Source organism: Canis lupus, chromosome 4 (assembly GCF_011100685.1).
Source record: "Canis lupus familiaris isolate Mischka breed German Shepherd chromosome 4, alternate assembly UU_Cfam_GSD_1.0, whole genome shotgun sequence".
Taxonomy (NCBI): Eukaryota; Metazoa; Chordata; class Mammalia; order Carnivora; family Canidae; genus Canis; species Canis lupus.
The window spans coordinates 4,961,678-4,974,568 of record NC_049225.1 but is presented as its reverse complement, the minus strand read 5'-3'; the positions used below and the strand labels follow the sequence as shown (position 1 = coordinate 4,974,568).

At 37.6% G+C, this 12,891-nt stretch overlaps 1 protein-coding gene across 11 annotated transcripts; it reads left to right on the top strand.

Annotated features, from left to right (window-relative positions):
* Window positions 1–83: 83 nt before the first annotated feature.
* GGPS1 (geranylgeranyl diphosphate synthase 1) lies at window positions 84–11,893 on the top strand. Of its 11 annotated transcripts, XM_038533866.1 has the most exons (6): window positions 90–513; window positions 1,052–1,167; window positions 3,855–3,947; window positions 7,763–7,873; window positions 9,078–9,148; window positions 9,380–11,893. In XM_038533866.1, the coding sequence occupies exon 6, from the start codon at window positions 9,401–9,403 to the stop codon at window positions 10,139–10,141; it is 741 nt and encodes a 246-aa protein (XP_038389794.1). In that variant the 5' UTR covers window positions 90–513; window positions 1,052–1,167; window positions 3,855–3,947; window positions 7,763–7,873; window positions 9,078–9,148; window positions 9,380–9,400; the 3' UTR covers window positions 10,142–11,893. The 11 variants fall into 11 exon arrangements, with proteins under 11 accessions (XP_038389797.1, XP_038389798.1, XP_038389792.1 ...); XM_038533867.1 differs by lacking the exon at window positions 1,052–1,167; XM_038533860.1 differs by lacking the exon at window positions 7,763–7,873.
* The last annotated feature ends 998 nt before the right edge of the window (window positions 11,894–12,891 follow it).

The window sequence follows — 12,891 nt, the reverse complement described above, 5'->3', positions numbered from 1 at the left end:
GGATGGCCTCTTAGACGACCTCGGATTGGTTAGCGTTCTTTAGAACCCGCCTATATCCCATTCTTATTGGTCCTCGGAATACAAACAACGACGCCATTTTCCCACCACTTCTATGGAAACTGAAAGTTACTCCTCAAAGCTTGCCGGGAAGTGTAGTCCAACCTCTGGGGCCAATGCGCAAGCCCTTGCCCAGGAGAACTGCAAGACCCGCAATGCCCCGCGCCTGCGTGGGACGAGGAGTGAGGGGGAAGGAGAGGAGGCGGGGCGACAAAGCAGTGGGGAGGCGGCGACGACGCCTGCGCAGTGTGACCGGGATGGCGCATTTTCTTGCTTCGAGTAATGCAGTGTCGCTGGTGGCTGAGGAGGGTGGAGAGTTCTGTGGTGAAGCAAGGGGAGGGACCCATGTAGACGTCAGGCGGAGCCTTGGTCAGAACTATAAAGTGGGAAGTTGATGCTGGGTACTACTACTCCCCGGACCGGCAACGCGAAAAGTTGTGATATCACCGTTGAACCGTGAGCGGCTGTGGTGGCGGCCGGGGGGGGGGGGGGGGGGGACCCGGATGGGAAATGAGGGCGGGGGAGGCTGGAAGGCGGGGTCGAGAGGAAAGAAAGAAAGGAGGGTGAGGACCCGGATGCTGAACCGGATTGTGTATGAATTTTCCGTACTTGCTAGAGAAGGGGAGGAGCGGTAGGTGATCCAGGGCGGCGGAAGGGGGCATCTGAGCGGAGAGGAAGCAGGAACCTCACTGACCCTGCGGGCTTCGTACGAGTAGAGGAATCGCTTGAAGCGGTTTTGCCAAGTCTCTTAAAAATCTGCCTTGAAGTTATTTAAATCTATTGCTTGTATCTCGGGCAGTTTTCTTCAGCTCTGTCATCTCCCAAAGTTTGCGTGGAAGGATTCACTCTGCGTTTCACAGCCAAGCTTACGTTTGTATATCACTATTTAGCAATTTTGAAACCAGATCATTGTCGGGGTGTGGGGGACGGGGGAAATTGCATGGTATTTTTATCTTTTTATAGTGAAAGCGTATGCCCTGATTTCATCCTCTAGCGCGTTTCCGTTGGTTCATTCAATCGTTCACAAATTTGTTGAGTGCCTACCATGTAAAAAAAAACGGTGCAGACAGGAAGTAAAGTGGACACACGAGTGTGACCTTGGTAATAGTGGTGAGTAATACAAAGGAGAGTTACGTGATGCTTTAATAAAATAGGGGATTTGGCTTAAGGGAAGTAAAGTGAGAATCGAGCTAAGAGTGAGTTAGCAGGAGTTAACTATGGAAAGAACATTCCAGACGGAGAAAATAGCCTGTTGGAAAGCCAGGTATCTAGAGGGAACTTTTAAAGTTTGAAGAACTAACGTCGTCATCGTCCTCATAAAAAGATAAAGTGTGAGGAACTGAAGAGGGGGAAGAAAGCCGGAAGAGTCAACCAATCTTTAAGGAGCTTTGTTCTTACCTAAGAGCAAAGGGATGTCTTCGCAGGGTTCTCAATCTGTAGGGAAATAGGGCCAGATCTGAATTTTGCAAAGATTCCTGGCTGAAGAATAGAGGTCTGGATTAGAGGGGCAAATGCAGGGAGCCCAACCAGGCAATTATTTCAATAGTAGTCCACACAGAGGGGACAATCTGTTTTTATTAATATTCATCCGTCAATTGTGTGAACAAATTTAAGGCAGTTTTCCTGTTTTGAAAGGGAGTAGTTTCAGACTCTCTCACAGATCCATTCTGTAGTCATTCCATCTAAATAAAAATAAGTTAGTATATTTTGTGTAACACTAATGCCTTTTTATTTGAATCTAGTCTCTGATGGCTGAAATTTCCAGCTATAATAAATAGGAGTCCTTTCCATTAAAAAAAAAAAAAAAAAAAAAAAACAGGTAGGGCATAGGCCACAGTTTGTAGAACCCGTTAGACTTAAGACAAAACATTACTTTTCAATACCTAGAAAAATTGCGGTTCCTCTGTTTTCCCACCACTGAGAATACTTAACATATAAACATCCTCTAGGAAAGGAACATTAATTGGCTCACTTGTTAAGTGAGTGTTCTTACAGTAATTTTTTAAAAGCCTTAAGAATTGAAACACAGATTAGCTCTGACTTCTGGGCAAGAATATACTTGTCTCCAGAAGGACATAAAAGAGTTATTGAAAGGTGGATTTATTCACTTTAAAGTTAAGTGTGTTCTGGAGGCTGTGAAAGAATAAACATGATTATGTCAACCTAATTGGGAAGAGATAGCTACCAACTTTTAAATTCAGAAGTATGTAAGAGATGCCTCTTTAAATTGTTTATCCTACATTTAATTGTTGTAATCTTTTGTGTAAGTGATTATTTTTCCTGCTTGTCATCTTTTTTTAATCTCCCAAGAATGAGGTAATGTGTCAAAGTTTAAATTACTAAACTGATTTTTAGATAATTTCAAAATATCTTTTCAACTTTTTTTCCCCTTGTAACATGCTGAGTATTGTCGGTTAAGGCAGGTTTAAAACTTTCTACATGGAACGTTTCTCTTTGAGGTCATATTGCTAAGATGATTTCCTTTGCTGGAGTGCTCAATTCTTATGATTGTTTCACCTAGGCACTCAAGAGATTACAAAAAACACACTTCTGTTCATGATCCTACAGACCAAATCTTTTTAAAGAAGCAAAAGAAAGATAAACTTGAGAAACTTTCTAAAATGCCAAAATGTCAGAGCAGTTAGAAAAAAAGATTCCTAAGATAAGAACAAATAAAAATAGCAATAGATACTTAGAAGGAAACAAAGTAGGGATTGGATTCAACAATAAAGAAGGATTGTAGGAAATACCGAAGTAAATGTAAAACTCAGATAATAAATCACTACAGGAAGGGACCCCTGGGTGGCTCAGTGGTTGAGTGCCTGCCTCCCTTCGGCGCAGGGTGTGATCCTGGAGTCACTGGATCGTGTCCCGCATTGGGTTCCCTGCATGGAGCCTGCTTCTCCCTCTGTGTGTCTCTGCCTCTCTCTGTGTCTCTCATGAATAAATAAATAAAATCTTTAAAAATAAATAAATCACCACAGGAAAATACTGTGTGTGTGTGTGTGTGTGTGTGTAGATACAGGGTAATATTTTTGCTAATTGCATTAAAGTTAATGCACATCTTAAATTAGAATCTTTGAAATGGGTTGATTTCGTTATAGAAAGTAGGAGAGAGGAGTTTTTGCTGTATATTTTAAATATATAAAATTTATTCATCTTAATGCTCACTGAAAAAAGTATGTTTACTAATTATGTAATCAATTAAATAATAGGATCTAATTCTTTGGATTTGTTTTGACAGTGATTTGATGTCAACAATTTAAGCTTTTATGGTTGAGTAAAATAAGAAAGGCTTAATACAACTTTTGTAACTAAGGAAATCACTTAGAGTCTAGGTGAACTTTGACCAATGAAATACTTGAAGATTTTCCTTTTTTTTTCCCTTATAAGAGGTAATCAACATATATAGTTCACCCATTTAAAGTACATATGTTAGTATATTCACAGGGTTGTGCAACCATCACCACAATCTAATTTTAGAATATTTTAATCCCTACGAAAAGAAACTTCATACTCCCTATTCTTCCTGCCCCAATGCTAGGCAATCTCAATCTACTTTCTGTCTTTATAGATTTTCCTATACTGAACATTTCGTATAAATGGAATATAATTTGTGGTCCTTTGTGACTGGCTTCTTTCACTTAGCCTGTTTCTAGATTTCATATATGTAGAATATTCTTATAAAGCAAAACTGAAAGTCTGCCTGCACAAAAACACCTTGAGGTACAAATTCCTTTGCATTTGAAACTCAAAATTAATTTAGTTAATAAGATTATATTTCTCCTTTTTCACAGATCAGCTTTGAAATTTAAAAACAATGGAGAAGACTCAAGAAACAGTCCAAAGAATTCTTCTAGAACCCTATAAGTATTTACTTCAGTTACCAGGTAACTGTTTAGTTATGGTCCATATAGGGTCTTGTTATAGAGTAGTGGTCATTCAAATACTAGCATACAGAAAAGATTAGACTTACCAGCTCTTAAGATTTCCTCTTTAAGGTGATACGTATGAGAAAAATGACAAATAGAACGTTTTAGTTTTTTTGTTCTAAAAAGGGACATTTTAAGCACCCTTTTAAAAATCTCCAATGTGGGGTGCCTGAGTGGCTCAGTTAGTTAAGCATCTGCCTTTGGCTCAGGTCATGGTTCCAGGACCCTTCTGAGTCCCACATCAGGCTCCCTGCTCCTCAAGGAGCCTGCTTCTCCCTCTCTGCCTGCTGCTCCTATCTCTCTCTGTCAAATAAACAAAAATAAAAATAAATAAAAAATAAAATTAAAATATACAATTGTACAATGTAACTAAAAATACTAAAAACTTTTGAGTAGGTCATTGGAGGTTTTATTCTTTATGGATGAAACACATTACCCATTATTTAGATATTAGAGGTTTTTATGCCAATTTTTATAACAACAAACAGCTTCACTCTACTTTCCACATTCTCTGTTGTCATACACACTGCATTTCTTAGGCTACTCGTTCCTTTAAGAGCCAAATAGTAATGCATCTCTAAGTCACATTACTTGGAAACATAGTCCACATTACTCCTATAGCAAGATGGATCACCTGAACATGGCTTCTTACAGTAACACCTGCCTAGTCATGTATATGTGCATGTTTTCTTTGGTATTTTTGTAACTTGATTTAGAAAATTATAACAGCAAATAAAAATTTATATACATAAGTGTGGGTTCTCATAATAAAAATTCATTCACAAACCAGTTACTTAAAAATTAGAATGATCTTCTAGAAATTATATAGAAGGTGGTAAGTTAGTTGACAACCATATAAACCTATTTAGCCCAGAGGATAGGTAACCTATAGACCAATGATGTTCCCAACTCAATCACAATAAACACTTTCATTTCTATTCTAAAGTGCACACCTTTCTTTATGAGCACACCTCAGTGGTAATACGTGTTTCTGTTTGTAAGCCAGGAGAAGATAAATATGGTTATCCAAGGCAGAAGAGTAGTAGCTTCCTAGCTACATCTTGGAAGCCATTATGATTAGTGTCATTTCTATTCTGGTAGACCTACGTGCTAATGCCAGTGTTTCAAAAGAATGGGGGGAACCGTCTACTCCCAACTCAAATTCTACTCAGCCATATTGTCTGATATAACTCACCAAAGATTATTAAATGAAATAGAGTTGACAGCATAAAGATACTCCATAATACAACAGAAGCAATATAAGAGGATCCCAAATTTGTTGAATATAAATTAGCTTTCACTATGATGATTCCAGAGACAAAAAATAAGTAAATAAAACAAAATCATTCTTACAAGTTAAAATCCAAATGTCTTAAAGATGAAATCTTCAAGAGCCAAAGGACAAAGAAGACATACTTTTTAAAAAAACTTTTAGGCAGTCTGTTACTATTTTTAAATTCATTACAAATAGGTGTACAAATAGTACACCTCTTTATTGCTTACATGCAGGGCAGATAGGGCAGACATCTTCGACTGCCTTGCCCTTGGCATGATGCTGCTGTTTTTTTGACATATAACTGCACAAACAATGATTGTAAGTATAGCTCAAAAAGTTATCCAGGGAGGCACCTGGGCAGTTCAGTCAGTTAAGCATCTAACTTCAGCTCAGATCATGGGATCAAGCCCCATGTGCTCAGCAGAGAGTCCACTTCTCTCTTAGTCTCTGCCCACCCTCGGATCCCCCACCCCCATTGTACACTCAGGCATGTCCTCTCTCTCAAATAAATAATCTTAAAAACAAAAGAAGAAGAAGAAGAAGAATCAAAAAACACAAAAGAATGAATAATGCAAAGGGAAGCTGCCTGCTATTTAATATTTAAGAAAAAGCCAAGAGGCACCTGGGTGGCTCAGTCAGTTAAGCATCTGACTCTTGATTTCAGCTCAGGTCATGATCTCAGGGTGGTTAGAGCAGATTCTCTTTCCCTCCCTCTGTCCCATTCCCTAAAAAAAATAAATAAATAAATAAAATAAAAAAGAGCCAAGAGACCCCTTCTGAGTAATATTTAGTGGTAAGTGTAACTACACTTATTCAGGGTCTCCCACTGAGAAACATGGTGATGTTTCTCCTGCACTCTACCCATCTGTTGTTGGACTTGTTTTGTAACAAGTTTGCAGATACTGGCTAGAACTGGGCTGTGGTAAAACATGCCAGCTATCAGTGCTGTGAAGAGTCTGAAGAGTGTCTCCTGTTCTGCTACTGTGTAAAGCAAAGACTGTAGTTACATTTTAGCAATAATGTTTACCTGTGTAATGAACATTTTTTTAATCCTCTGTAAATGTTACATCTGTAACCTTTTTTTTAATCCTCATTATCTTGAAATAGGTAACATTAAGCCATTAGGTAACATTTAAAACTCTCATTAGTTATCTCACTTTTTAAAAAATCAAATATGATCTTTCATCCATGATAGAACGTAATAACCTCAAAAGATTTTCCCAAAGAAACAGAAAACTATGGGGCACCTGGCTCAGTCAGTGGATCATGTGACTCTTGATCTTGTTGTAAGTTCAGGCCCCACATTGGGTATAGAGATTACTTTAAAAATAAAAATCTTTGGAGTGTCTCGGTGGCTTAGTCAGTTAAGCATCTGCCTTTGGCTCAGGTCATGATTTCCGGGTCGTGAGATCAAGACCCCTGTCAAGCTCACTGCTCATCATGTTCAGCAAGGAATCTGCTTCTCCCTCTCCCTCTGCCTCTCCACCGCCACCCCCCAAGCTGCTCATGTTCTTTTCCTTCAAATGAATAAATAAAATATTTCAAAAATAAATAAAAATCTTTAAAAGAAATAAGGAGTGGGGGAATTGAGTGGATAATGGGCATTAAGGAGGGCACTTGATGTAATGAGCATTGGGCATTATATGTAACTGATGAATCACTAAATTCTACCCCCAGAAACTAGTAATACAGTGTACGTCAACTAATTTGAATTTAAATACAATTTTTTTTTTTTTTTTTTTTTTTAATGGGCACCTGTTAAGCATCTGGCTCATGATTTCAGCTCAGGTCATAATCTCAGGGTTGTGAGATCAAGTCCTCATCAGACTCCATGAGGAGTCTGCTTGAGATTCTCTCCCTCTCTAAAAAATAAATATCTTTTTTTAAAAAAAGAATTAGGAAATAGCATTATGGATAATAAGGCTATTTTTCACAGAGAACTTTAGAATTCCTAAAGTAACTTTAAAGGTGGGCAAGACCATTTGATCTGTTGGAAAGTTACTCTTGCTAATGAAAGATTATAATAATTAACTGTTAATATTAGGATTTTTCTGAAATTTGTGAAGTCAAATGACTTTTATTTATTTGCCCTAGTGTAGGTCCTCAGTCCAAGAGTCAATAATGTTAATTAAGGTCTCCTGGAGACCCGGGATCGAGTCCCACATCAGGCTCCCTGCATGGAGCCTGCTTCTCCCTCTGCCTGTATCTCTCATGAATAAATTAATAAAGCCTTTAAAAATAATAATGTTAAGGTCTTTTAAAGAGGAAAGGTAATTGGGAGGCACCTGAGTGGCTCTGGGTTTTGTCAGGTTCTTGATTTTGGCTCAGGTTGTGGGATCAAGTCCTGCATTGCACTCTGCACTCAACATAGTCTGCTTGTCCCTCTCCCTCCCTCTGTGCCCCTACCCCCACTCATGTGCACTCTCTCTAAAATAAATAAATCTTTTAAAGGAATAAAGAGGAAAGGTAATTACTGTTTGTTTCTTTTAATTTTGAGGAATCTCTATGACTAGCTCCTGTTAGAAACTATTTGGGGCCTTAAAAGTATCAATCCAGACCCCAGAATCTGGTGAAAGGAAAAAAATATTAAAGCACAACTGCATTACCTGTAAGTTAAGCCATTTATTGTGCTGTTTTTTTTATGTATATTCTAAAGTGAAAGGAGAAATGTGGTTCCACGTTCTTTGTGTCTGTCCATCTTCTCAACTTGTGTTTTAAAGCAATATGGGTTATGTTGCATAGTTGTACATTGTAAGAATAGCTCATATTGGCTTTTATTAAACTAGAAAGTAGATAGAAAGTATAAAGTATGTAGCTGCTACCCAGACCATTGCTTACCTTAAAAGTTAGTAGACAGAATATACTGCTTCTTGAACCCTAAGAGATCCTTCCCTTTTAGACTTCTCACAGAAAAATACAACTTTCTTTCATTTGGACATGTGATGAAAATTAGTATTCATTTGCTTGGGTGATTGGTGCTAGGAAAATGTAGGTCTTAGAAAATACTGTTTTTGTTCACTTAAACTTTTTATGTAACTTTTTTTTTCTGAAACCTCATCTGAAATTAGGGTGTTACTATGCATTCACTCTAGCAGGAAGCTTGTAGAATGTTATTAAGTGAACTGGTTGGAGTTTTTATCTACCATTCCTTTATATGTGGGCTAAAATGACTTCTATTGATAACCACTACCCAAAGACCTCTTGAGCTTTCCATGTAAGAAAATGATAAAATTGAAAAACTAAGTCAAAATTAACTTTTGGCTAAGTTGGGATGCTAAAAGGGAATACTTCAGGGAATGGTCATCTCATTTTTTGATAGGAAAGAGGCAGAGCTGTACAATCTTTAAAACCTTAATTTAAAGGAATTGTAGATAATTTTAAGAGGTAATTTAATGAGATTTTATTGAATGCAATAGCAAATTATATTTCATTAGAAATACCTATAGTTCTCTGAAAAGGAGTGCTAATTAACTGCCACTAACAAGACTGGCTTATTTTTCAAAAAAGGAATGAATTAGATCATAATTCCTAAAATGCTATTTCATTCCAAAATTGTTGATACAAGTTAAGATGAAAGGAATGGCTTACTAGTAGGCCATTTGAATACTTTAGAATCTCTTTGCCCTAATTTTTTTTTCTTTGCCCCAATTTTAAAAGACTGTGAGCTTTTAGAATATGAAGGCAGAGGGGGCAATAGGAACCCAGCAGGGATGGGGCTGGATTCAAGTTTGAACAGCTTTCCAGGAAGTTTCTGAATGTTTTTTATAGCTGAAATACTAATTTTATTGCCAAATTTTATTCTTTAATTTTAGGTAAGCAAGTGAGAACCAAACTTTCACAGGCATTTAATCATTGGCTAAAAGTTCCAGAAGATAAGCTACAGGTATTTAGCCAAATCTAACCTTGTTCTTAATCCCTAACGAATTAATAGGTGTCACATAAAATACTTCTTGCTCTTAATTGAGTTTAATGCTGATAAATGTATTATTTTATATTGAGATTGCTATATAATTACTCACTGTAAAAACTAAGGAATTCAAGACTCTCATAACGTTAAATACTAGTGTTTTGAATACCTCAAATAAAATGAAACTGTCATTGTCTTTTTTGTTAGATTATCATTGAAGTGACAGAAATGTTGCATAATGCCAGTTTGCTCATCGATGATATTGAAGACAACTCAAAACTTCGACGTGGCTTTCCAGTGGCACACAGCATCTATGGAATTCCATCTGTCATCAATTCTGCCAATTATGTATATTTTCTTGGCCTACAGAAAGTCTTAACCCTTGACCACCCAGATGCAGTGAAGCTTTTTACCCACCAGCTTTTGGAACTCCATCAGGGACAAGGTCTAGACATTTATTGGAGGGATAATTACACTTGTCCCACTGAAGAAGAATATAAAGCTATGGTGCTGCAAAAGACAGGTGGACTATTTGGATTAGCAGTAGGTCTCATGCAGTTGTTCTCTGATTACAAAGAAGATCTGAAGCCACTACTTAATACACTTGGGCTCTTTTTCCAAATTAGGGATGATTATGCTAATCTACACTCCAAAGAATACAGTGAAAACAAAAGCTTTTGTGAAGATCTAACAGAGGGAAAGTTCTCATTCCCTACTATTCATGCTATTTGGTCGAGACCTGAAAGCACCCAGGTGCAGAATATCTTGCGCCAGAGAACCGAAAATATAGATATTAAAAAATACTGTGTACATTATCTTGAGAATGTAGGTTCTTTTGAATATACCCGGAGTACTCTTAAAGAGCTTGAATCTAAAGCCTATAAACAAATTGATGCACGTGGTGGAAACCCTGAGCTCGTAGCTTTAATAAAGCACTTAAGCAAAATGTTCAAAGAAGAAAATGAATAATCAGCCATTCTTGATTAGGCCTGGTAGCTTGTTGTAGTTGACTATTTTTTTGTCTTTTAGCGTATTGCTTTTTTAACAACTTGGACCAAGCTGTCAGTCTCCAGAAAGTGGATAGGGGTGATGTGAGTGAGGTTGTTTCAATTTATAACCCCTTTGCACAGATAATCATGGTACAAAGTTGAAGGAATCAAAAGGAACCACATTTAAATAGGTTTTATTTGAATGTCAGAATGTGCTGTGTTTGGACCTTATGGACAACTGCCACAAACGTTCTGTCAATAAAGAAGACTTCAGCTTCCAGGAATTTTTATCAAATACTTCCTAACTGTACTGTGTGGGCAGTTCCTCATTTGTCTACCCCAGTTCCAAGCCAGTGACTCCTTGGGGCCAGTTTCTGTAGCTAGCTAGCCCAGAGACCACTGGACCTCCTCTTCTTCCTAAATGTTGCTACTTAGAATATCTCAGTCTCCTCTTGGAAACTCCCTCACTAAAGTCTTCCATGAAAATCTGACTATGGTAAGCATTAAGCAAAGGGGGTCCTTCTTCTTACCCCCTTCCTTTTTTTCTTCCTCCCTGCCCAGCAAATTTTGCTCTTTAACCAAGGAGTCTCCACTTAATGAAATTTATATGCTAGCCCAAATTCATTCTTTTTTTCCTTTTAATCTGTGACCCAAAACATTACTATCTGGATACAGCAGTGTCTTTCCATTTAGGAAGGAAAAAAAAAAAGTACATGGAAAAAGTATTCTAGGAAGGAGCCTTTATTTAAGCTTTTTTATATTTTCCTATCAGTAGTAAAAATCATAAAAGAGCTATTTGCAAGGAGCTTTTGCTTAAGTACAAAAGCAGAGGGAAATGCTCTTTTCCTTGCCATTCACGTCACCACTCCCCCTTGAAGGCAATTGGTGCTTGAATGGAAAGGGAAGGTAGGTATCTTTAATCTCTGTGATTAAAGGAATGAAAAGTGTAACCTGAGAGCTAGTGACTGACTGAAAAGTAGTCAAAGCTATGCTGTCAGGCACTAATTAGCTTTATAGTGCTTTAACCCTGACTCTCTATCCCTTTTGTGTAATTTCCACCTCCAAACCCCTGGAACTATCTGTGGCAATAAGAGGTAGGGGGGATAAAAACGATCACCCTGATTCCTTCATTTAGAAGTGTTGCTGACCTCTCAAAATGAAACTTTTCCAGAAACCTTGCATTTTGCTTGAGTGGTTCTATTATAGTATATTAAATCAGAACTAATCACCATGTCCTTGTATGAGACATTATCACTGAAGCCCTCAACCTAAATTTTTGAAAAGTTGATTATTCCATTTACTAGCTTTTAAAGTCATTTGAATCTTCCATTTTAATTGATATAAAGAAAATTTAAAATCATGGGTATTTATGCCGCATTATGGAAACTTGAACTTTGTGTTTATAAATCTGTTACTTAAAAGCTTAATGATTATTCAAGAAGATCTAACACTATATAGACAAAATATTTACCTTTAAGATGAAGGCTCCTTACCTAATCAAATTAAGTTTGGCCTGGTACTATTCATGATTCTTTGTCATTTGTATCTGGCCTTTGTTGATGACAGAAATGCTTGACTTTGAATTGGGGACTTTACAAAGCATCATTTGATCCATTAATCAGAAATCTATTCTTTTCACTTGAGCTATCATCACAGTTTGTCAATACAGAAGGAAAACAATGTAAGAGTAGTTAAAAGTTTAATAAAATATAGTAATTTATCTAGTTTTAAACTCCAGTAATTTTTTTTTTTTTTGTAAAAAGGTATATCTTGGAACATAAGTAAATTGGGTTTTGTCATGTAGAAAACCTGTTTTAAATTTTAAAATGTTTTCACATTTTCTAGTCTATGGAGGTTCAAAAATTTTCTTTGCCAAAGCCAAAAGAATAAAGGCTAAATCAGGTTGCCATGAATCGCTTTCAGCAAGATTTTAAATCCATTAGCTCTTTTCTATTCCACTCTGTTAACTTCTTTTTTTTTTTTTTTTTTTTTTTTAAGATTTTACTTATTCAGGAGAGACACAGAGAGAGAGAGAGAGGAGACAGAAACTTAGGCAGAGGGAGAAGCAGGTTTCTCACAGGAAGCCCAATGTGGGACTTCATTCCCAGACCCTGGGATCATGCCCTGAGCTGAAGGCAGAAGCTCAACTGCTGAGCCACCCAGGCGTCCCCACTCATCTTCTAACTTCCTTTCTTCAACTGTGCCCTACAGTTATTCACTTCAGGAAGCCTTTCAAGGGCTTTCTCAGATCACTTTCCATCTTCCTTTAGGCCCCTTCTCATCCTGCCAGTTGTCAATCCTGGATGCTTCCAACCACCTGTATCTTTGCTCCTCCCACCTTGCTCAAAGCTGCTGGGGAGCCTTTCCAGATGCTGTTAACAACCATCACAAGTTAATATGTTAGGACCTCAGTTAAGCCATTTTATTGTTTAATCCTGATGGAGATTGCACATTTGTCAATCTAATGTCCCCTGCTTCTTTTCCAGTCTCTTCCCAGTTAATGGAAACTGCAGATTTTCCTCCTCTCTATTTCTTAGGTCTGTCTTCAAATTGTCTGCTTTTCATCTCGAGAAAAGTTGTTTGTCCTCATGCCCTCTGCCAAGCAAGCCCTCCTGTTCTTGATTCCCTCCCTTTCTGCCTCTTGGGGGTCTATTCAGCCCCCTGCCTTATGTCCTCAAGATTTATCCATTGGCTCTTTTTTAAATCAGTGTATTCAGAGAAAGGAAAAGG

Bases quoted from the DNA above. Each gene is read 5' to 3' on its own strand.
- GGPS1 (XM_038533864.1), top strand. From the start codon at position 3,878: ATGGAGAAGACTCAAGAAACAGTCCAAAGAATTCTTCTAGAACCCTAT. The intron at 3,948-9,077 runs GTAACTGTTTAG...CTTTAATTTTAG, and splicing joins GTATTTACTTCAGTTACCAG to GTAAGCAAGTGAGAACCAAA. The intron at 9,149-9,379 runs GTATTTAGCCAA...CTTTTTTGTTAG, and splicing joins TTCCAGAAGATAAGCTACAG to ATTATCATTGAAGTGACAGA.